This window comes from Lutjanus erythropterus, chromosome 8, assembly GCF_056507025.1.
Source record: "Lutjanus erythropterus isolate fLutEry1 chromosome 8, fLutEry1.hap2, whole genome shotgun sequence".
In the NCBI taxonomy this organism is placed as follows: domain Eukaryota; kingdom Metazoa; phylum Chordata; class Actinopteri; order Lutjaniformes; family Lutjanidae; genus Lutjanus; species Lutjanus erythropterus.
In genome coordinates this window covers 13,970,001-13,987,015 of record NC_139324.1, presented here as the reverse complement: position 1 = coordinate 13,987,015, position 17,015 = coordinate 13,970,001, and the positions used below count along the sequence as shown (strand labels likewise).

At 40.4% G+C, this 17,015-nt stretch overlaps 1 protein-coding gene across 1 annotated transcript in view; it reads left to right on the top strand.

Annotated features, from left to right (window-relative positions):
* kalrna (kalirin RhoGEF kinase a) overlaps positions 1–17,015 on the top strand; it is a 182,055-nt gene that overhangs the window by 100,100 nt on the left and 64,940 nt on the right. The window contains exons 27-38 of the mRNA XM_084724610.1: positions 93–275; positions 404–525; positions 1,535–1,601; positions 1,701–1,810; positions 2,226–2,295; positions 2,523–2,612; positions 4,319–4,411; positions 4,581–4,692; positions 5,200–5,390; positions 5,622–5,723; positions 5,883–6,031; positions 8,038–8,140. Of these exons, the coding sequence (XP_084580736.1) occupies positions 93–275; positions 404–525; positions 1,535–1,601; positions 1,701–1,810; positions 2,226–2,295; positions 2,523–2,612; positions 4,319–4,411; positions 4,581–4,692; positions 5,200–5,390; positions 5,622–5,723; positions 5,883–6,031; positions 8,038–8,140 (1,392 nt within the window). The remainder of the gene's footprint in view (positions 1–92; positions 276–403; positions 526–1,534; positions 1,602–1,700; positions 1,811–2,225; positions 2,296–2,522; positions 2,613–4,318; positions 4,412–4,580; positions 4,693–5,199; positions 5,391–5,621; positions 5,724–5,882; positions 6,032–8,037; positions 8,141–17,015) is intronic.

Here is a 17,015-nt window from a genome sequence, read left to right as displayed (position 1 = left end):
ATGATGGGTCTGAATTACTGAGTGTCATGGAGTGTGTGTGTGTGTGTGTGTGTGTGTGTGTGTGTGTGTGTGTGTGTGTGTGCTTCCCACAGCAAACCAAGGAGAAAGTGAAGTTGCTGATCCAGTTGGCGGACAACCTGGTGGAGAAAGGCCATGCCCACGTGTCGGAGCTGAAGCGTTGGGTCAGCACGGTGGACCGCAGATACCGCGACTTCTCCCTGCGCATGGGCAAATACCAGGAGAGCCTAGAAAAGAGCCTGGGAGTCAGCTCCGAGGTAAAAATATACACACATACATTAGACTATAATCACTTACAATATTGAGTGTGGTGACGTATAAAATATAGTTTTATACATTTTTGTTTTATAGAATTGACAAAAAACATTTATGTTCCTCTGTGCAGGACAATAAAGACTTGGAGTTGGACATTATCCCCGCTAGCCTGACGGATGACCCCGAGGTCAAACTGCGTGACCCCAACCACGAGGTCAACGAGGAAAAGAGGAAGTCTGCCAGGAAGAAAGAGTGAGTACAGGAATGAAGGCAGGACAAGAAAGAGAGAGCATGTAGGTACACAGCGCTGCTTTCTAAATAGAAATTAAAAAAAATGTCTGCATTTAAATTTTTTGAACTTTCTTATGTGGAAGCCTGAAGCAGGTGAAGCATGTAAAGTTACTGTCAGATGCCAGTGTAATTACAATATAGCTGCAGTAATTTACTCTATGCACCCATACAGCGATTTCTCAATCTGTCATATGAATTGAAAGAGGTCATATTATGCTTTCTGGCCTTTCCTTAATTATGTTAAATAGCTTTTTTCTGCACTCCAAAGGCCTGAAAAGTCACAAACATCAAAGTCACCAAGACGTCAGTGTTGTTCGCACAACTTCCACACTGCTCTCAGTACCTCGTTTGTAATCCAGCCTTTCTTTTGTCACCTGATGACATCGCTATGTAACAAATTTGTATAATGCCAACCAAAGAAAAGCCCACATTTCTGGTCAGAGGGAGAAACACACCTAAATATTATGAAAGCCTTGGATATCAGCAGGTTTTTGGATATGTGCATATTTTACCAACCTTTTCAAAGAGGTGGTTGAATCAGTGAAAGGTGGAGGCTGTGTTCATATTGTCAAAGAAATCCACTATCGGTGTAAAATTTTGAAAAAAATACTGTTTTGATGCAAAGAAGCAAAATGGCTCAGCGGCACCAGCTGTCCCACTTTTCCACAACTAAAGCATGGCTGCATGCAAACAAGATTATAGGTGGAATATTCACTTTCATTAGCCATGCAAACAGCTTGCTAGGAATATTGTCTTTTTCAGTTTAAAGGCAACATATTTGTGCATGTAATCACAAAGTCTTGTTGCGTTGTGTATTGTTTGAGAGGAATAAAAGTGTTGGAGGAACATCAATAGGCTCATGTGGCCATGAAAGAACCAGACACAAAACGGGACTAATTATATAATTCATGCCATCTGATCTTTCTTTGTGGTGTTTTTCTTGGTAGTCTAAAATATTTTGTTGTCTCAGGTTCATTATGGCAGAGTTACTGCAGACAGAGAAGACCTACGTCAGAGATCTCCATGAGTGCCTAGAGGTAATAGATATGCCTTCTGCTTGTCCAATTTTGTTTTGACGTAACAAATACTTTCATGTCTGCTTTACTTGCGTGTCTCTATATCTTCCTACCTGTCAGACCTACCTGTGGGAGATGACCAGTGGTGTGGAGGAGATCCCTCCAGGCATTGCCAACAAGGAGCACATCATCTTTGGCAACATGCAAGACATCTACGACTTCCACAACAAGTGAGAGTCAACTGAGCCCAGTATCTGTGCAGGGGGAGATTCAGCTAGTCTTTGTTTCGACCAATTTTACACTTTCCTGAAAACAGATGTGGGGATTCCTTATCAACCAGGCAGCACACGTAGCAACAATATGTGTTTTAAGCTTTAACTGAGGGGAATTTGTTGCGTTTTTTTTTTGTAATATTGTCACTGAAGAAGTGTTTTAGTGGTTTGCTTTAACAGACATTTGATGAACTCCATAAGTTTCCCTGAGGAACCCCTTTGTTTCTGATCCACTTGTGGTGTTTCTTTGTTCTCGCTCTCACTCACTCCACTGGAGATCTTTATTGTCCAGCTGTTCCCTTCTTTGTTATGTGTAAATGTATGTTTAGAGTAATTATGGTACTCATTAATATGTACATTTGTGTGTTTCCAGTATTTTCCTAAAGGAGCTGGTGAACTACGAGCAGCTACCAGAGGATGTTGGCCACTGCTTCGTCACCTGGGTGAGAGTCAGACCTTTATTAGATAAAATAATGATAATAGTAACAACAATAATAATAATAACAATAATAATATCTCCTCTCCTCTCCTCTCCTCTCCTCTCCTCTCCTCTCCTCTCCTCTCCTCTCCTCTCCTCTCCTCTCCTCTCCTCTCCTCTCCTCTCCTCTCCTCTCCTCTCCTCTCCTCTCCTCTCCTCTCCTCTCCTCTCCTCTCCTCTCCTCTCCTCCAGGCTGATAAGTTCCACATATATGTAGATTACTGTAAGAATAAACCAGACTCCAGTCAGCTCATACTGGAGCATGCTGGCACCTTCTTCGACGTGAGTAAACCCTTCATTATTCTACCTCAGATTAACTCACATCATGTCATCACATCAACAATCCTAAAAAAAATGACAGTACAATGCAACCCTCTATATAATCATCAGAAAAGCAGCTAACACCGAATAAAAAATGTCTAACTTAACCACCTCTGTCTAAGTGAACTAGCCCATTTTAGACTATGTTAAAACTCTCAAAAAATGTTCTTCCAGACTGCAGTTTGTTTTTAGGTTTTGTAATGCCTTCTCCTTCTGTTTAGGCTCACTCCAGTACAAGTTTCAAGGAGATACTATTTTAATAGCTAAAGCATTAGCATATCATGATCAAAGTACTGCTTCAGTACAAAACACAGTGGTTAAAGGGGAAGCACTTATCAGTCAAGGCAGCAGTAGACCAGCAGCTCTCGTGTTTTTTCAAGCTTAAATTACCGTCTTTGCTTGAGGAGTCTGGTGGCTTTTGGGGAGAGCAATATTTGCTTATGTAACAGTGGTTTCTGTTCAAAATGAGCAGTGAAAATATTCTAAATATAGTTTATACCTAAATTTTTTTTTTATTGTAGGTGGGCCTTTTTTTAGGTGGCTAAAATATGTTTTATTGCTGGTCCTGTCCACAGCAGTACATTGCTTAGCCTCCTACACTTGGCTTCCTGCTGTGTCCCCAAACTGGAGGTGCATGCTTGTGGTGGAGACTGGACAAGATAAACATTCAAGTCCAGTTTTTCTCATATTGTATATTTGAATTTAGAATTAGAATTTAGTGTTAGAATTTAGAATTTGACACAAGTTTCATCACAATATGATTATATCAATTCTTTGAGCAAAATATTTGCTGATATAAAAAAATCTGCCACAATACGATTTAGTTTCGATTTGATTCAGGGCCTCGGGATCAGTATGAGGCAATATCATTTTCCTATTTAACACAAACAGTTACATGATGACCAGGAGAGCTGAGTGTAACCTACAGTATCACCTACAGTACATGGCAATAGACACACCAGTTTGGAGAAGCAGAAAGGAGTACAAACACAGAAACTAAACAATGTACCACAATGGACAGTGTCAGTAGCAAAACATAGCCACTTAAAAAAATGTCCACCTATAAGAATTTTGAATTTAACATCAGAATTTAGTATTCAGACTTAGAATTTAGAAGCACAAGTTTTATCATGACATGATATTACATTGATTGTTTGGACAACTATACACTATTTTCTGATATCATAAAATCTGCCACAATGCAATTTCAATTGGATTTGATTCAAGGGCCTTGGGATGTTGTGAGGTAATACCATATTCTCATTTAACACAGTCATTTACATGATGATCAGGAGAGTTGAGTATAACCCACTCCGTTACCTAATCTATCGTTCAGATGTACTGTAGCCCTCCAGTAAATACTTTCTCAAACAGATTATTAAAATTTGGAACAGCAGAGGGTTTCACATGTCAGTGCTGCAGCTGGAGAGGATGATGGTGATTTATTGATTGCCTGTGTGTAGTTCACCTCTTATGTCAGCAGATGGTGTTGTTTGGTCATTGGAAAAGTTCAATTCTAAATTGGGACATTTAACATTTTTAGGGACTTTCATTTATTTGGTTTATTTGGTTGTTAATTATAATTTAACTGTAACTCTAATTTCTAACTCTAATTTTGTGTGTGTGTGTGTGTGTGTGTGTGTGTGTGTGTGTGTGTGTGTAAACAGGACATTCAGCAGAGGCGTGGACTGGCTAACTCCATCTCCTCCTACCTCATCAAGCCAGTCCAGAGGATCACAAAGTACCAACTACTGCTTAAGGTAGACACACAAACATGCATGCATACACACACTTGACTTTAAATCTTCATACAGAAAATGGAATAGACAGAAAAATGAAGTGTGAGGTAAATTACCACACATACAAACTGAGAATAAGAACAAAGACAATATCTCTTCACATTTATTATCCTGTTCTCTTCTTCTGCAGGAGTTACTGTCTTGCTGTGAGGAGGGTAAAGGGGAGATTAAAGATGGTTTGGAGGTGATGCTCAGTGTTCCCAAGAGAGCTAATGATGCCATGCATCTCGCCATGTTGGAGGGTAAGAGACTGTCCATGCTGCTGTACTAAGATTTATAATGCCTGTCTTTTCTTATTAAGATGTATATGATATGTGTCGAAAATGATTTCAAAACCCACAAAGAAGCATGTCTGTAGTGTTTTTTTTTGTTTTTTTTTTTTTAGATTTGATTCATTCTGATATTTTAATCTAATCTATTTAATCTGTTGATCTCAACTTGACAAAATCAAAAAACTTGAAACTCGACTTGGACACTTAATTCCTTAGATTCACTTTGTTCAAACCAATCCAATAAAACAGACCAAAGATATTGTTCATTGTGTTGGTACTGACAGTGTCATTTTTGTGATGTGATTGGATCTTGACTTGGGACTTGAGAGCAAAGACTTGAGACCTACTTGTGTCTGACTTGGTGCGACTGCTGTATGTTACTGTCTGTTTTATTTCCTAACCCACCTAATGACTGACTATATGATGAGACTTTAAGCAGTTTGGTGGATACTAAGTCCCAGTCCCCCTCTTCTTCAGGATTTGAGGAAAATCTGGAGGTTCAGGGCGAGCTGATCCTGCAGGACAGTTTTCAGGTTTGGGATCCACGTTCGCTGATCAGGAAGGGGCGGGACAGACACCTCTTTCTGTTTGAGTTCTCCCTGGTCTTCAGCAAGGAGATCAAGGACTCAGCTGGCAGAACCAAGTACCAGTACAAGAACAGACTACTGGTGAGTGTGTGTGTGTGTGTGTGTGTGTGGTTGTACAAGTCCAGCAGGTGTGTATCAATCCAGTCCAAAGGTTACCTCACTGACCACGTTTTTCTCTTCTTTTACCCTCGTGTGTGTGTGTGTGTTTTCATGTCAGAACATCTACTGTGTGTTATAATCAAACAGACGGTGAGCTGTCACTGACTCACAGTTTTGATCATTATATGCTCTTCCTTCCTTGCTGTACTGCAGACATCAGAGTTGGGTGTGACCGAGCACATTGAGGGTGATCCGTGTAAATTTGCTCTTTGGGCAGGAAGAACCCCCTCCTCTGATAATAAAACGGTGCTAAAAGTAAGTGAAAAAATGAGAAAAGTTTACTGTCCTCTGATTAGATGTGTACATACTGGTTTACTGTGACTATAAAGTGTCATGTTAATAATAGATATTCTGTTCTGTTCTGTTCTGTTCTGTTCTGTTCTGTTCTGTTCTGTTGTAATTCTTCTCCCCCAGGCGTCCAGTATGGAAGCTAAACAGGAGTGGATTAAAAACATCAGGGAGGTGATCCAGGAGAGGATGACTCACCTGAAGGGGGCACTCAAGGAGCCTCTTCATCTGCCTAAAACACCAGCACTGACCAAACCCAGGAATAACACCAAGAGGTAAACGAGGACACACGCACACAGTGTGTTATTTACACTTGTTAGAGGAAATGTGATAATGCAAGTTTATTGATGCTGATGCCAGAATTTTCATTCATTTTCATTCATCAATGCAGCCAATATATCCAGCTGAATACCGCTTGGAAGGTGTATTAGTTGTCCGCACATAGTGTAGAAATTCATCAAAAGGTTAAATTGTCATCATATACTGCAGTCACCATGAACAGAAACACTGGGCCTCATGCATGAATTGTTCGTATGCACAGATTTTATTTAAATTGTGCGTCCAGACACTTAAAGAACTTTTATGGCATTCATCAATACTTGAGTATCTTCCATTTGTTCTTACATAAGATCAAAATTCAGTTCAATTCGTCAACATAGTAACCCAGGTGGGTAAGAACAGATTTGGCTGTCAGTTCATGTTTCATGAATCCCGCATAGGATATTTCTTACTTTGTGTAAGGACAAATATATGAGGAAAAATAAGAGAACATTCATGCATGAGGTAGAAATGTTCATACTGAGGAGAGAAGAGTTCTCACCACAGGTAAAAAGGTATCTTGTTACAAACATAACTGAGGATAGAAACATAATTAATGAAAAATCATGCAAAAGGACATAGACATTTTCTGGGAGTGGAGACACCGTTTTGATGGACAGTAGCTCTGTTAAGGGCCAGATCAACAGTACATGAGGCAGAAGGCAGAGGCTTAGTGTGCAGACACCACATGCTGGTGTAGGAGAGATCAGTTCAGTTCAGTGGTGAGATTTGCCTGATTACCAAGCTCAGAAAAGATTATTCAAAAGCATTAAGTATGACCACCCCACTCAAAAAATGATTTAATTTCTCATTAAACATTAATACAGCATCATCTGTGTCCCCCGTATGTGAACTGCTTGTGTTATTAATGCAGCAGGAGGAAAAAGAACATGTACAAAAGATGGCACAGTGGCATGACATGACATAATGAGCTGCACAAAAGAAAACTACATCTCTTAAACTCCTCCTTTCCTCATTGAGATCAGCTCTCATTCCTCCAGAGCAAGAATTGTGTGTGAGAACTTTGAGGTAGTGGCGAATCAGCCCCAGACTCCCCTTATAAAATCTGAGTTTTGAGAGTTGTTGAGTTGGAGGGAACTTTATAAACTTTGTGAAATGTGTTATATGACAAATTCTTATTTTTCTGCCACCTATTACAATATTTGTCTAATGTGATACATGAAATTATTCCTTTTAATGCATAAAGAAAATTGTCATTTTGTCCTGATATGTTGTATTATAAGCATAACTAGAAAGATTATTTGCCTCGCAGATCAGCTACACAGATAAGTGCAGCACACACCGTTTATTATTATTAACCCCACAAGATATGTTTAACAGTTTAAACTTTAATTGCATAACATAAAACTAATATATCTAGTGTTAAATAATACAGCTCCTCAGTATCTCAGGTGATCTCATGTTTAAGTATTTGTGTTCAATTTTTTTCTAGATAGATATTTTGATGATGATTTTATGTTTTTAAATGATTTTATTTTGAATATTTTGTGGCATTCCTCTGCATACCACCAGTGGTACTTGTACTTTTTCTGCCAAAACATCTCTGATATTTGCACATGCTGTACAGAGGTGCAGGATGTTCCACTTACGGCTGTATCCTGTCTAAATTCAGTGAAATGTGCAGCCAGTAACAGGCCTGTTATTTTAGCGATCATTTCTCAGATGGTTATGTAACAAGAAGATTTGGAACCTGACAGTTTCCCACCTCTAGTGTTGCCACAACTAGAAACATCGTCATAGTAAACAGTGGTACTGCAGGCAGAAACCTGATCACTGTGGTAAGGTGTCATCACAGCAAATTGAAACCCCTCTAAGTTTTAAAACAATGTGAGCACAAGTGGTGATATTGTCCCATCTACAACATCAGCATTGTCTTTTCTCAAACTGAAACGGGTTGTATTTGCCTGTGATTGTGATTGTGTGTGTGTGTGTGTGTGTTCAGGGAGGGAGGTGAAGATGGAGACAGTCAGGGAGATGGCAGCAGCCAACCAGATACCATCTCCATCGCCTCGAGGACGTCCCAGAACACTGTAGACAGCGACAAGGTAGGAAACACACAAACAGAGCTGCTGTTGACTATTTGTGTGTCAAAGAAAAGAAGAGGAGCTAAAGGTAGCTGACTGAGACTTCCTCTGTGGCCCGTGACGAGCTGATGACCCACAGCTGTTTCAGCCCTACAGGGTCTCCCACGCAGCTACAATGGGCAGATGCAGGGGCTGTGTGTGTGTGCTAGCGGCAAAGAGACTGTTTCCCATGTGTGTCTTCTACTACATACATACACAGAAACCCAACTCTGATACATGCAGCACTATAATTGTGTGTTTGTGAGTGTGTTGTCTTGAAGTTTATGTGTAGGTGTGTGTTCAGCTGATGTGTGTGTGTGTGAGAAGTATTCAGCAATGTCAGCATATGAACAGAGAAGCAGTCGGCGATGAAAAATCTCTTCAGGTTGTGTGCAGGCGTCTGTCCTAATGCCTCGTATCAGCCAGCCTCCCACATCCAAGTAAGCCCATCTTTGAACTTTTATTTTGACAGAATTTAAAGGGACAGTCTGGATTTTTTTGAGAATATGTAATAGTGTTGGTCCATTTATGCAGCTCTCCATTTTAGTTATTTAGGAACAGGGTTTCCCAAACATTGTCTATCATTAGCATTGTTTAAGTAATTTTTCATGCAGAAATGGCAGAAAATTCTGTTTTCAGCCTCTCAAATATGAAGATTTCCTGCTTTTCTTTGTTTGATATCATATCAAGCAGAATATCCTTGGAGTTTACAAACAAAACAAGACATTCAAAGACACCACCTTGGACTTTGAAATACTGGGAAAGGCATTTTTCATTATTTCCTGACATTTTATCGAGGTTGCAGTGCTAGAATAAACTTAAACACTTAAGCCTAACAGTTAATAAATAAAACAGTTTGTACAAAGGCCGGTAAAAATTGACTTCAGGCAATTAGATCTCAGACAAGTGCCCGGGAAAAAAACACATTAACGTTGAACCCTGCATTGCTTTAGTACTTTTTGATATGGTGCGTGTTTTCGAATGCAATGGAGCAACAGGCAAACTAAAATAATATAAACCTGTACTGATCCCTCAGGGAGGAAATTTGGGTGTGAATAAGTCTATGCCTGGTTAAGTTTTATTGAATTGCGTAGCTGGATGTATGGTGAATTACAGAATCCCTCCTGGTGCTTTGTTTAAAGGTGTTCAGTCATGTTTTTTTTAGGGCAGGTTGATTTGCAAACAAGCAGCAAAACATCAGATTTACAGATTTTGAATGGAGTTTGGTGTAGCAGTTGTTTTGGTTGTTCTGATTAGTTGCTGTGATTTTAAGCGGTTGTTGTCCAGTGTTACTACAGTACCTCCCTTTTCTCTCCACACACACACACACACACACACACACACACACACACACACACACACACACACACACACACACACACACACACACACACACACACACATCCACCCACACACAGCCCCAAACAGATGTCAGTCATGGCCTCCCACTGTACTGTTACACAGTGTGGCCTTTTCACCGTGCAACCCCACGCCTACACGCTACCCTGCCTCTAAATGTCAGCCCCATGTACACACATCGCACAGATAGTGTGTGTGTATGTGTGTGTGTGGCAGGATCTTAACTTGGATCTCACTGTTTCTGTCTGGTCATCTATATTGGTATGTATGTGCAGCACTAACATAAATCTATAAAATTAATAGCAAGGACACACAGATCTACTGCACTGTTACTGTGGATGTGATTTTATTGCATGTCGGTCTCTCCACCTCTTCCTGTCCAATGAAAACATGATAATGAATTTTTCCAGCCTGTTTTGAGTGTGGGTGTGTTGTTGTTCTGGTCAAGTTTATTGTTTCTAGGATTTAGACTGTAACTCTAGCTCGCTATTTTTAGACCCTCCTCCTCTGTTTTTCTGAAAACACCAAAGATCAAACATCATTTTGTTTTGATTCGTTTCAAATTGCATATGCTGACACAGCTTTAACTGCGAGCTGCACTTTGTATGTATTTTTTTTTTGGAATTTCTCATCTTTTGTTAGTTTTTCTTTTATTACAGTTTTTAATTAGGCTGAGTTTGAAAGCTGTTGGCAACATACATGACGTTGCTGTGAATTGTGAAAAGCAATCATAAACTGTGCTTTGTTTAAGAGGGGATGGGAAGGAGTGCTACCCCCCTTTTGGGAATATATGACAAAAAAAGTCCCTTTTAATAAATTGCTATCGTCTCTCTCTATCCGCTTTGTGTAGAGTACTAATTTACTTTGCCTGAATCTATTTATCTTTTGTTTAAGTAAAAATTTGGAGTGAATAACTGTGGTATCATTGGAGACTTGTCTGGCTTATGAGACGACCGTTTTCCCCAGCGGGGCCGTGGAAGCGTGGCAGTTCTTGTTATCTTGTATGTGAAGGGCGGTGGTGCTCCCTTTTGTTGTGCTCCCATGGCTCTTCCAGTCCTCCAGGGATTTATTAACATGAAGTATGGCCATTTCTTGTATATATTGGAGGAAAGACAAATGAAAATATGTTGTTTACTGGGTCAGTGAAAGGATCAGGCATGTTTGTTCAACAGTTTTATGGTGCACTGTGGGTTCAGCAGAGCTGAAGGAGTTGAAGCTTTAGTTATTTACCATCACCAAATTATACTGAGACCAGTCTGAACCATCATGAGCCCCCCTACACTGTACCTCTGAAGACGTTAGTAATTAAATTTATCAGAAAAGATGAGATGCTAATTGTCAAAACCTGTCAGCCTCAGCAGGTAACAGTGATTTTATGTTTGTTACTCATTAATCAGAGCAGCCTGTTGTCTGGGGGAAAAAAACTGGAAAAAAAGTTTTTTCCAGTTGTGACACGTTCAGTGAGTGAGTCACAATCAGCTGAAGGTGTGTGAGGAATAACTCACTGCACAGGTGAGAGAGCACCAGGGTTTCTCACTGGATTATGTGAGACTGTGGTGGGAGGACCTCAGACCTCGGAGCATCCAGGGTCTCGCTGAAAGAAAGTTTTGTACTTTTTAAATAGATAGCTCAGGTCATTTGAAGTACAATAATGATAGTGAATGATTCAATGATACAGTGATAGTCAGCGTATTACTTAGAGTAGATGGTGGGCGAGGCTCAGTTGGTTAAGTTGTTTGTGTTATTGTGTGACATTGGTGTTTTAAAATGTAAGTCTGGATTCAGCAAAGTCACAAAATAACACAAACCAACTAGGCAGCAGTAACTTCTGTGCTCTGCATGATAAAATTACTGTTTTGTCAAAGAGTCTGGTAGAGTGATATTTGGCTCATTTCTTGTCAAAAAAAGGCTGTGTGACATCAAATTAAAAAAAAAAAAATTTTTTTTTTTACATGGGCCTTTTTTTTAAGTGGCTAAAATACGTTTTCCTGCTGACCCTGTCCACAGCAGTACATTGCTTAGCATCCATGCTGGTACTCCTCTCTGCTTCTCCAAGCTGGGGGTGTGATGACCGCCATCTACTGTAGGTTACACACTGACTATCAGTGCCTCATACAACCCTACTTCAAATAATCGAGAACTATCCCTTTAAAGTTAAATGCGTCAATCTTCTGCCAAAGAGGCTGCCAATATGAGCTAGATGTAGGAAGAATGTTGTGCTCTTGTAAACAATTAAATCAAAAACATAAGGCTTGTACGGCAACAATTTATATATTCGTATACCCAGCTTGTTTTTTGGGTGTGATCAAGCTATAGAAGTTGTTGTGTCTTCCTAAATTTGAGTATCGTCTAAGATACCAACAACTTTTTAATACAGTTGAATATGTAAATGCTTCTTTTTTAATCTCCTCACCACCTTTCCTGTAAACATCTTCATCCCTTTCTCTGCCTCGCCCTGTTTTCTTGTCTGTCACTCTTCACTTGTTTATAAACCTCTTGCTCCATTTTCTCTCTTTCCACCTCCCGTAATCCCTCACTGAATTACCCTCTTTAGATGCACACCCACACCCGCAATTAGTTGCTCCTTTTGCAGTCCATCCCTCTTTTCTCTCTCACTCTCTCAATTTTTACACATATCTCTCGCTCTGCTTTTTTTGTCTCAATCTCTCTCTCTCCCCCGTATACTAAAATAACAGCCCAGCACTGGCATAGTCAGATGTTCCACTGGCTGTCTGGGTCTAGAGCGTGTGTGTAGACGGGGTGGGAAGCTACTGTTTCTGGTGGTTTTTGGAGGAGTTTTATATGACGAGTGGATCCCTTTTTTTTCCCTCCTATTTTCCTCTTCATCTTTGCAGAGTTTTTCTGTTTGCCTCTTGCCTCCATCTCCTTCAGCTGTCCTCACTCTACATCTCTCTTCACTGCTTAACATAAAACACAGACAAAATTTAGGTAGCATCACAGATAAATACTTAGATGGATGAATAATATGGCATGTAGCAATCACTGGACCACTGTAGAAGGATGGAGCAGTCCTTGTGTATTTGGACATTGCACATTTTTTATGCATTAAAAGAGCAATATGTAAGAATTAAAAAAAATAATTGTAAATCTGATCCAGCAATTTTGTCTAGTATTGGACTGATACTGAGTATTGGGTCAGTGCATCACTAATTGTGTTGCTGAGCATGCTAACAGCCGCTTTGGCCCGTCCTGTCCTATAATAAAACTTTGTACATCAAGAAATGATAGTTAATCACTGTAGCATGCAGTCTGCCCTCAGTCCAACAACAACCAGGTGGTTTTGCCAGGTTTGCCTCTAGGCACCCAGGGGCTGACCCTGCCCATGTCCTGGTTGGAGACACTGTAAATTACCTCAGCACTGTCAGCCCCGGACCAGTCATGCTCACTGGGAGGCTGCTGGGCACACCTCTGTTGGCTGCTTGCCCAGCTCTGGTGCTAGTGCCCATTCCAGCGCCGCTTCCCACCAGCATTTCCCTCTGGTTCTCCAGCCCCAGGCCTGAAAACACCAGCACTGCCCAATGTGAGCCCCTATTCCACGCTAAGTCAGCTAGCAATAGCACCACTACAAGCTGCACTGCTAACTAAGCTAATTAGCTAATGGCTGCTAGAGTTAGCTGCAGACAGGGGTTATTCTGGTGACATGCTTCCCCTATTTGTATGAATTCAACAGGTGGCCAGTTCTTACAAGTTGCACCTTTTAAACTCTGTACATAAAATAGGAAATAACACAAAGTGATTAATGTGCTGACATTAACCAAGGGTATTTACTTTCATGTTGTTTCCATTAATAGTAGGAATTAAAACATTTGATATACAAGTGGTTGGGTCCTACATTGGTCACTCAATACTGATGTAAAATGTCCTTACATGAAAGCCAGGAGCAAAAGAGCAAAGTGTTAGTTTTGATTCAAATCAGATATCCACGTTTATTCAGCTCAAACATCAAAATTGATACATTCTCACCGTAAAATCAACAGCATGAACTAACATTAAATAACCTTAGTTTACTTTTTCCTGTCAAGTGACCTCTTGCGGTCATGAGTGATGACTGTCCTCTCTAATTAGCAAAGGTGAAAGTTGGAAAAGGTCGTGGTTCGAGTTGGGCATACATAATTTGTGACATCAGAGACCATGGTTTCTAACCTCTTTTCCGATAAAAGTCCATGTTGGTTTCTTTTATCCATGAGAGCAACCTTTTCCTAACCTCATGTTATCAGACCGGGACCCAGACCTAAACCTTAAAGACGGCAGACATTTCTGGAGGTCATTTCAGTTCATTTTATTAGTCACCGGCAAAACTACCATTTTTTGTTTCTCTATGAAAACTTGTTGTGCCACGGTCTAGATACTTAAGGACAACTCTATAGTGGTACACAGTACATGTTGTGATTCAGGATATGTCAGCTCTGTGATGCTTTGTTGACATACTGAGGTTCAGACCAGTTCTGTAATATCGTGTTATGTATGTCAGTTCTGTGACGTTGTGTGGAATAAGTCTTTTCTGTGACGTTTGTCGGTGCAGTGAGTCAGCTGTGGTCAAGTCTGTGGTCTTTATGTTATTTAAAGCCACGTTCCAGTGGTTGACAACTTGGCAGCCCTCATGGCTCTACCACAACCCTGTAGGTCAAAGGACAAACACTTATTTCAGCCTCCGCCTTCAGCTGGAGATAAAAAAAAAATGTGTTGTTCTGTGAGCGAGGACCAATAAGACTCCTCCTGTAGGACTGAATATCATCACTGGTTGGAGAGCGGCTCAGCAGCAGCTGAACCCACTTTTAGCCCCGTACTTTAAATTAATTCAAACAATTCATGAAGCCAGGATGAGCCTATCAGGGGAGATTTTTTTTGCTCGTAAGGCCAGATGGCGCAAATGACAAAATAATCAAACAAAAATCTGTCTTCCTGGGCTGCCCCTGTGGCTCAGTTAGTAGAGCGTACACTCCATGTTCTGAGGCTATCAGTCCTCTGCAGTGGCCTCCGTTTTGATTCCTGCCTGTGGCCCATTTGCTGTATGTCATCCCCTCTCCCTCCTTTCCTGTTGTATCTGCAGCTGTCGCTATTAAAAATAAAAAAAGCAAAAGCCAGAGAAAAAAGTCTTATTCACCTCATGTGGTATTGAGTCATGCATATAATAAATGTGGATCTGTTGGTTGGTCCACCACTTTTGTCCAGCCTGAAATATCTTACCATAAAATCTGATACAGATATTTATAGTCCCTAAAGGATGAATCTTAATGACTTTGAGAATCTCCTAACATGTCATGTCCCCCTCAGGATGAATTCTAATAAAGATGCACCGCAAATGAAATTTCATTCATACCAATTTCAGGTTGGTGGAACAAATCTAAGAAGTGAATTTCTAACATTTCTGCAGATGAAACAGAACTACCTGCATGACCAATTCTGGCCCAGCTGGGTCCATCTCGCCCTGTGCAATAAAACCTCCTCTTCTGGTGGTCCAAATCTCCTTTGCTAACAGTGTAAACACCAACACTCTGATCTCCTAGTCCCAGCAGAGTCAGCTAATATAATTGCTGCCTGGTTAACTGAGCTTGCTGGACAATGGCAGCTACACTGGTTGTCAGTTACTTTAAAGGGAAACTTTGGCACTTTTCATGTGAATGTTGAATCATTATTGACAGTAAATGGAGGAAACTGAATCAATAAGTTTTTCGCTGTGTGCTATATTGAACAACAAATTTTCTGCTTCCAGAGCTGTGCAGCAGTGCCTGCCAAGACCAGGATGCATTGCAGGCAAACTTGTAACTCCAGTGCCCATGTTGCCATGTCATCAACACCCTAGCCTATAGCTGTTACCTTGTTGCACAAAACCTAGCGTTAGGTGATAAAAAATACTCATCTAGCACGCTCCGTGGCTACCCCAAGGACGAGACTAGAAATTGAGGCTGAAAAAGCCTGTAGCTCTTACTGAAGGACAACAGCTTTTCCAGCAAAAAAAAGTTTTCATCAGTGTAGCATGCTGAGGATTTTGTTGCTTCAATTGACTACATTTACTATCAACACTGGCTGGACATTCACATGAAAAGATATTAAGTTTTCCTTTCTCTGATGATATGCTGGTCCCTGTTCTACCAGTGGCCAATTCCTACATAAAGCTCCTTTATAACATTTAGCAATTATCAGATCACCATTTATAAGTATAGCCAGTCATTTCCTTTTTGGTTTACAACTTTTTAATATCACAAAGTGTAAGTCAAGGACAAGTTAATGTCCATTCAATGGTATATGTGACATATTTGGCATTGCTGTCACATGAAACTGTCTAAAAATAGTTCTCTATTTGGATTCAAGTTACTAAAGTTGGACACCCTGATTGGTTTTGTCCCAGTATGAATCAACTCTGTACGGCAATAACATTTTCATTTATTTCTTTTCTTGTTTGATTTTGGGCAACTGTCACGATGTAAGACAAACTCTCTATCAAATCTCTTTATACATCTGCTTTGTAGGTAATATTTGACATCTTAGTATTTGATATTGTACTGGTTTTTAAAAGTTGCTTATAGCATTGTGTCATTCTGAGATGAAGATGTACTTGATTTTCTTGCTGGTGTTCCAGCAGCATTCAGTTACAGCAGTGTGACACTGGTGAGCAATTGTTCACACGTGTGTGTTCTCATGAATCAAATGCATTCAGTGTCGGGTTCAGACTGAAGCCGTACAGTAGCCATCTGCTGGTCATATGACTTCTGTGTCTGACACACACACACACACACACACACACACACACACACACACACACACACACACACACACACACACACACACAGTGCTGTCAGTTGAAAGTGTTTTGGTGCTGCAGTAACTTCCACAGAGTGGGAGAAATGTGAACACACTGACCCACACACACGCACACACACACACCAGCAGAGTGCCGTTCCCATCAAATGGCTGTTTGTTCAGAGAGAGAGGGAGAGGGAGAGACAGTGTGAGGGCGTGTTTGTGTGTGTGGCAGAGACACAAATGAGGGAGTTGTCAAAGACAGACAGAGCGACAGAGGGAGAAAGAAGAAGAGAAGTCGACATGCCAAAGTGGATGAGCTTTAAACTGTTCAAAGAGAGCAGCAGAGTGAGTACAAACTACTGGATGACACACTGTACACTGGCAGCTCAGACACTACTAACATTAGATATGTTAAACACTGTTTTCATTCATTCATTACTGGCTATAATGACAAATATGCTGCTTTATTCTTCAACTGTGTGTCTGGATATAGCACCATTATGTTTACCTCCATTTTAAAGGATGGAGAAAATAGAACTCTTGGTCAGTGTACTTGCTTCTAAATTTTCAGTGAAATAGTTGTTGAAAAATACTCTATTTATGTATCATAAATGAATAAATGAATTTTTGTCCTTGACCTTATATTGCATATTGACTGAATATTGTGTCCACTTGATTGTAGTGTGTGACAGTTGTATCCATCTGTTTGTATTGCTTGGTTTGCTCTCTGCTC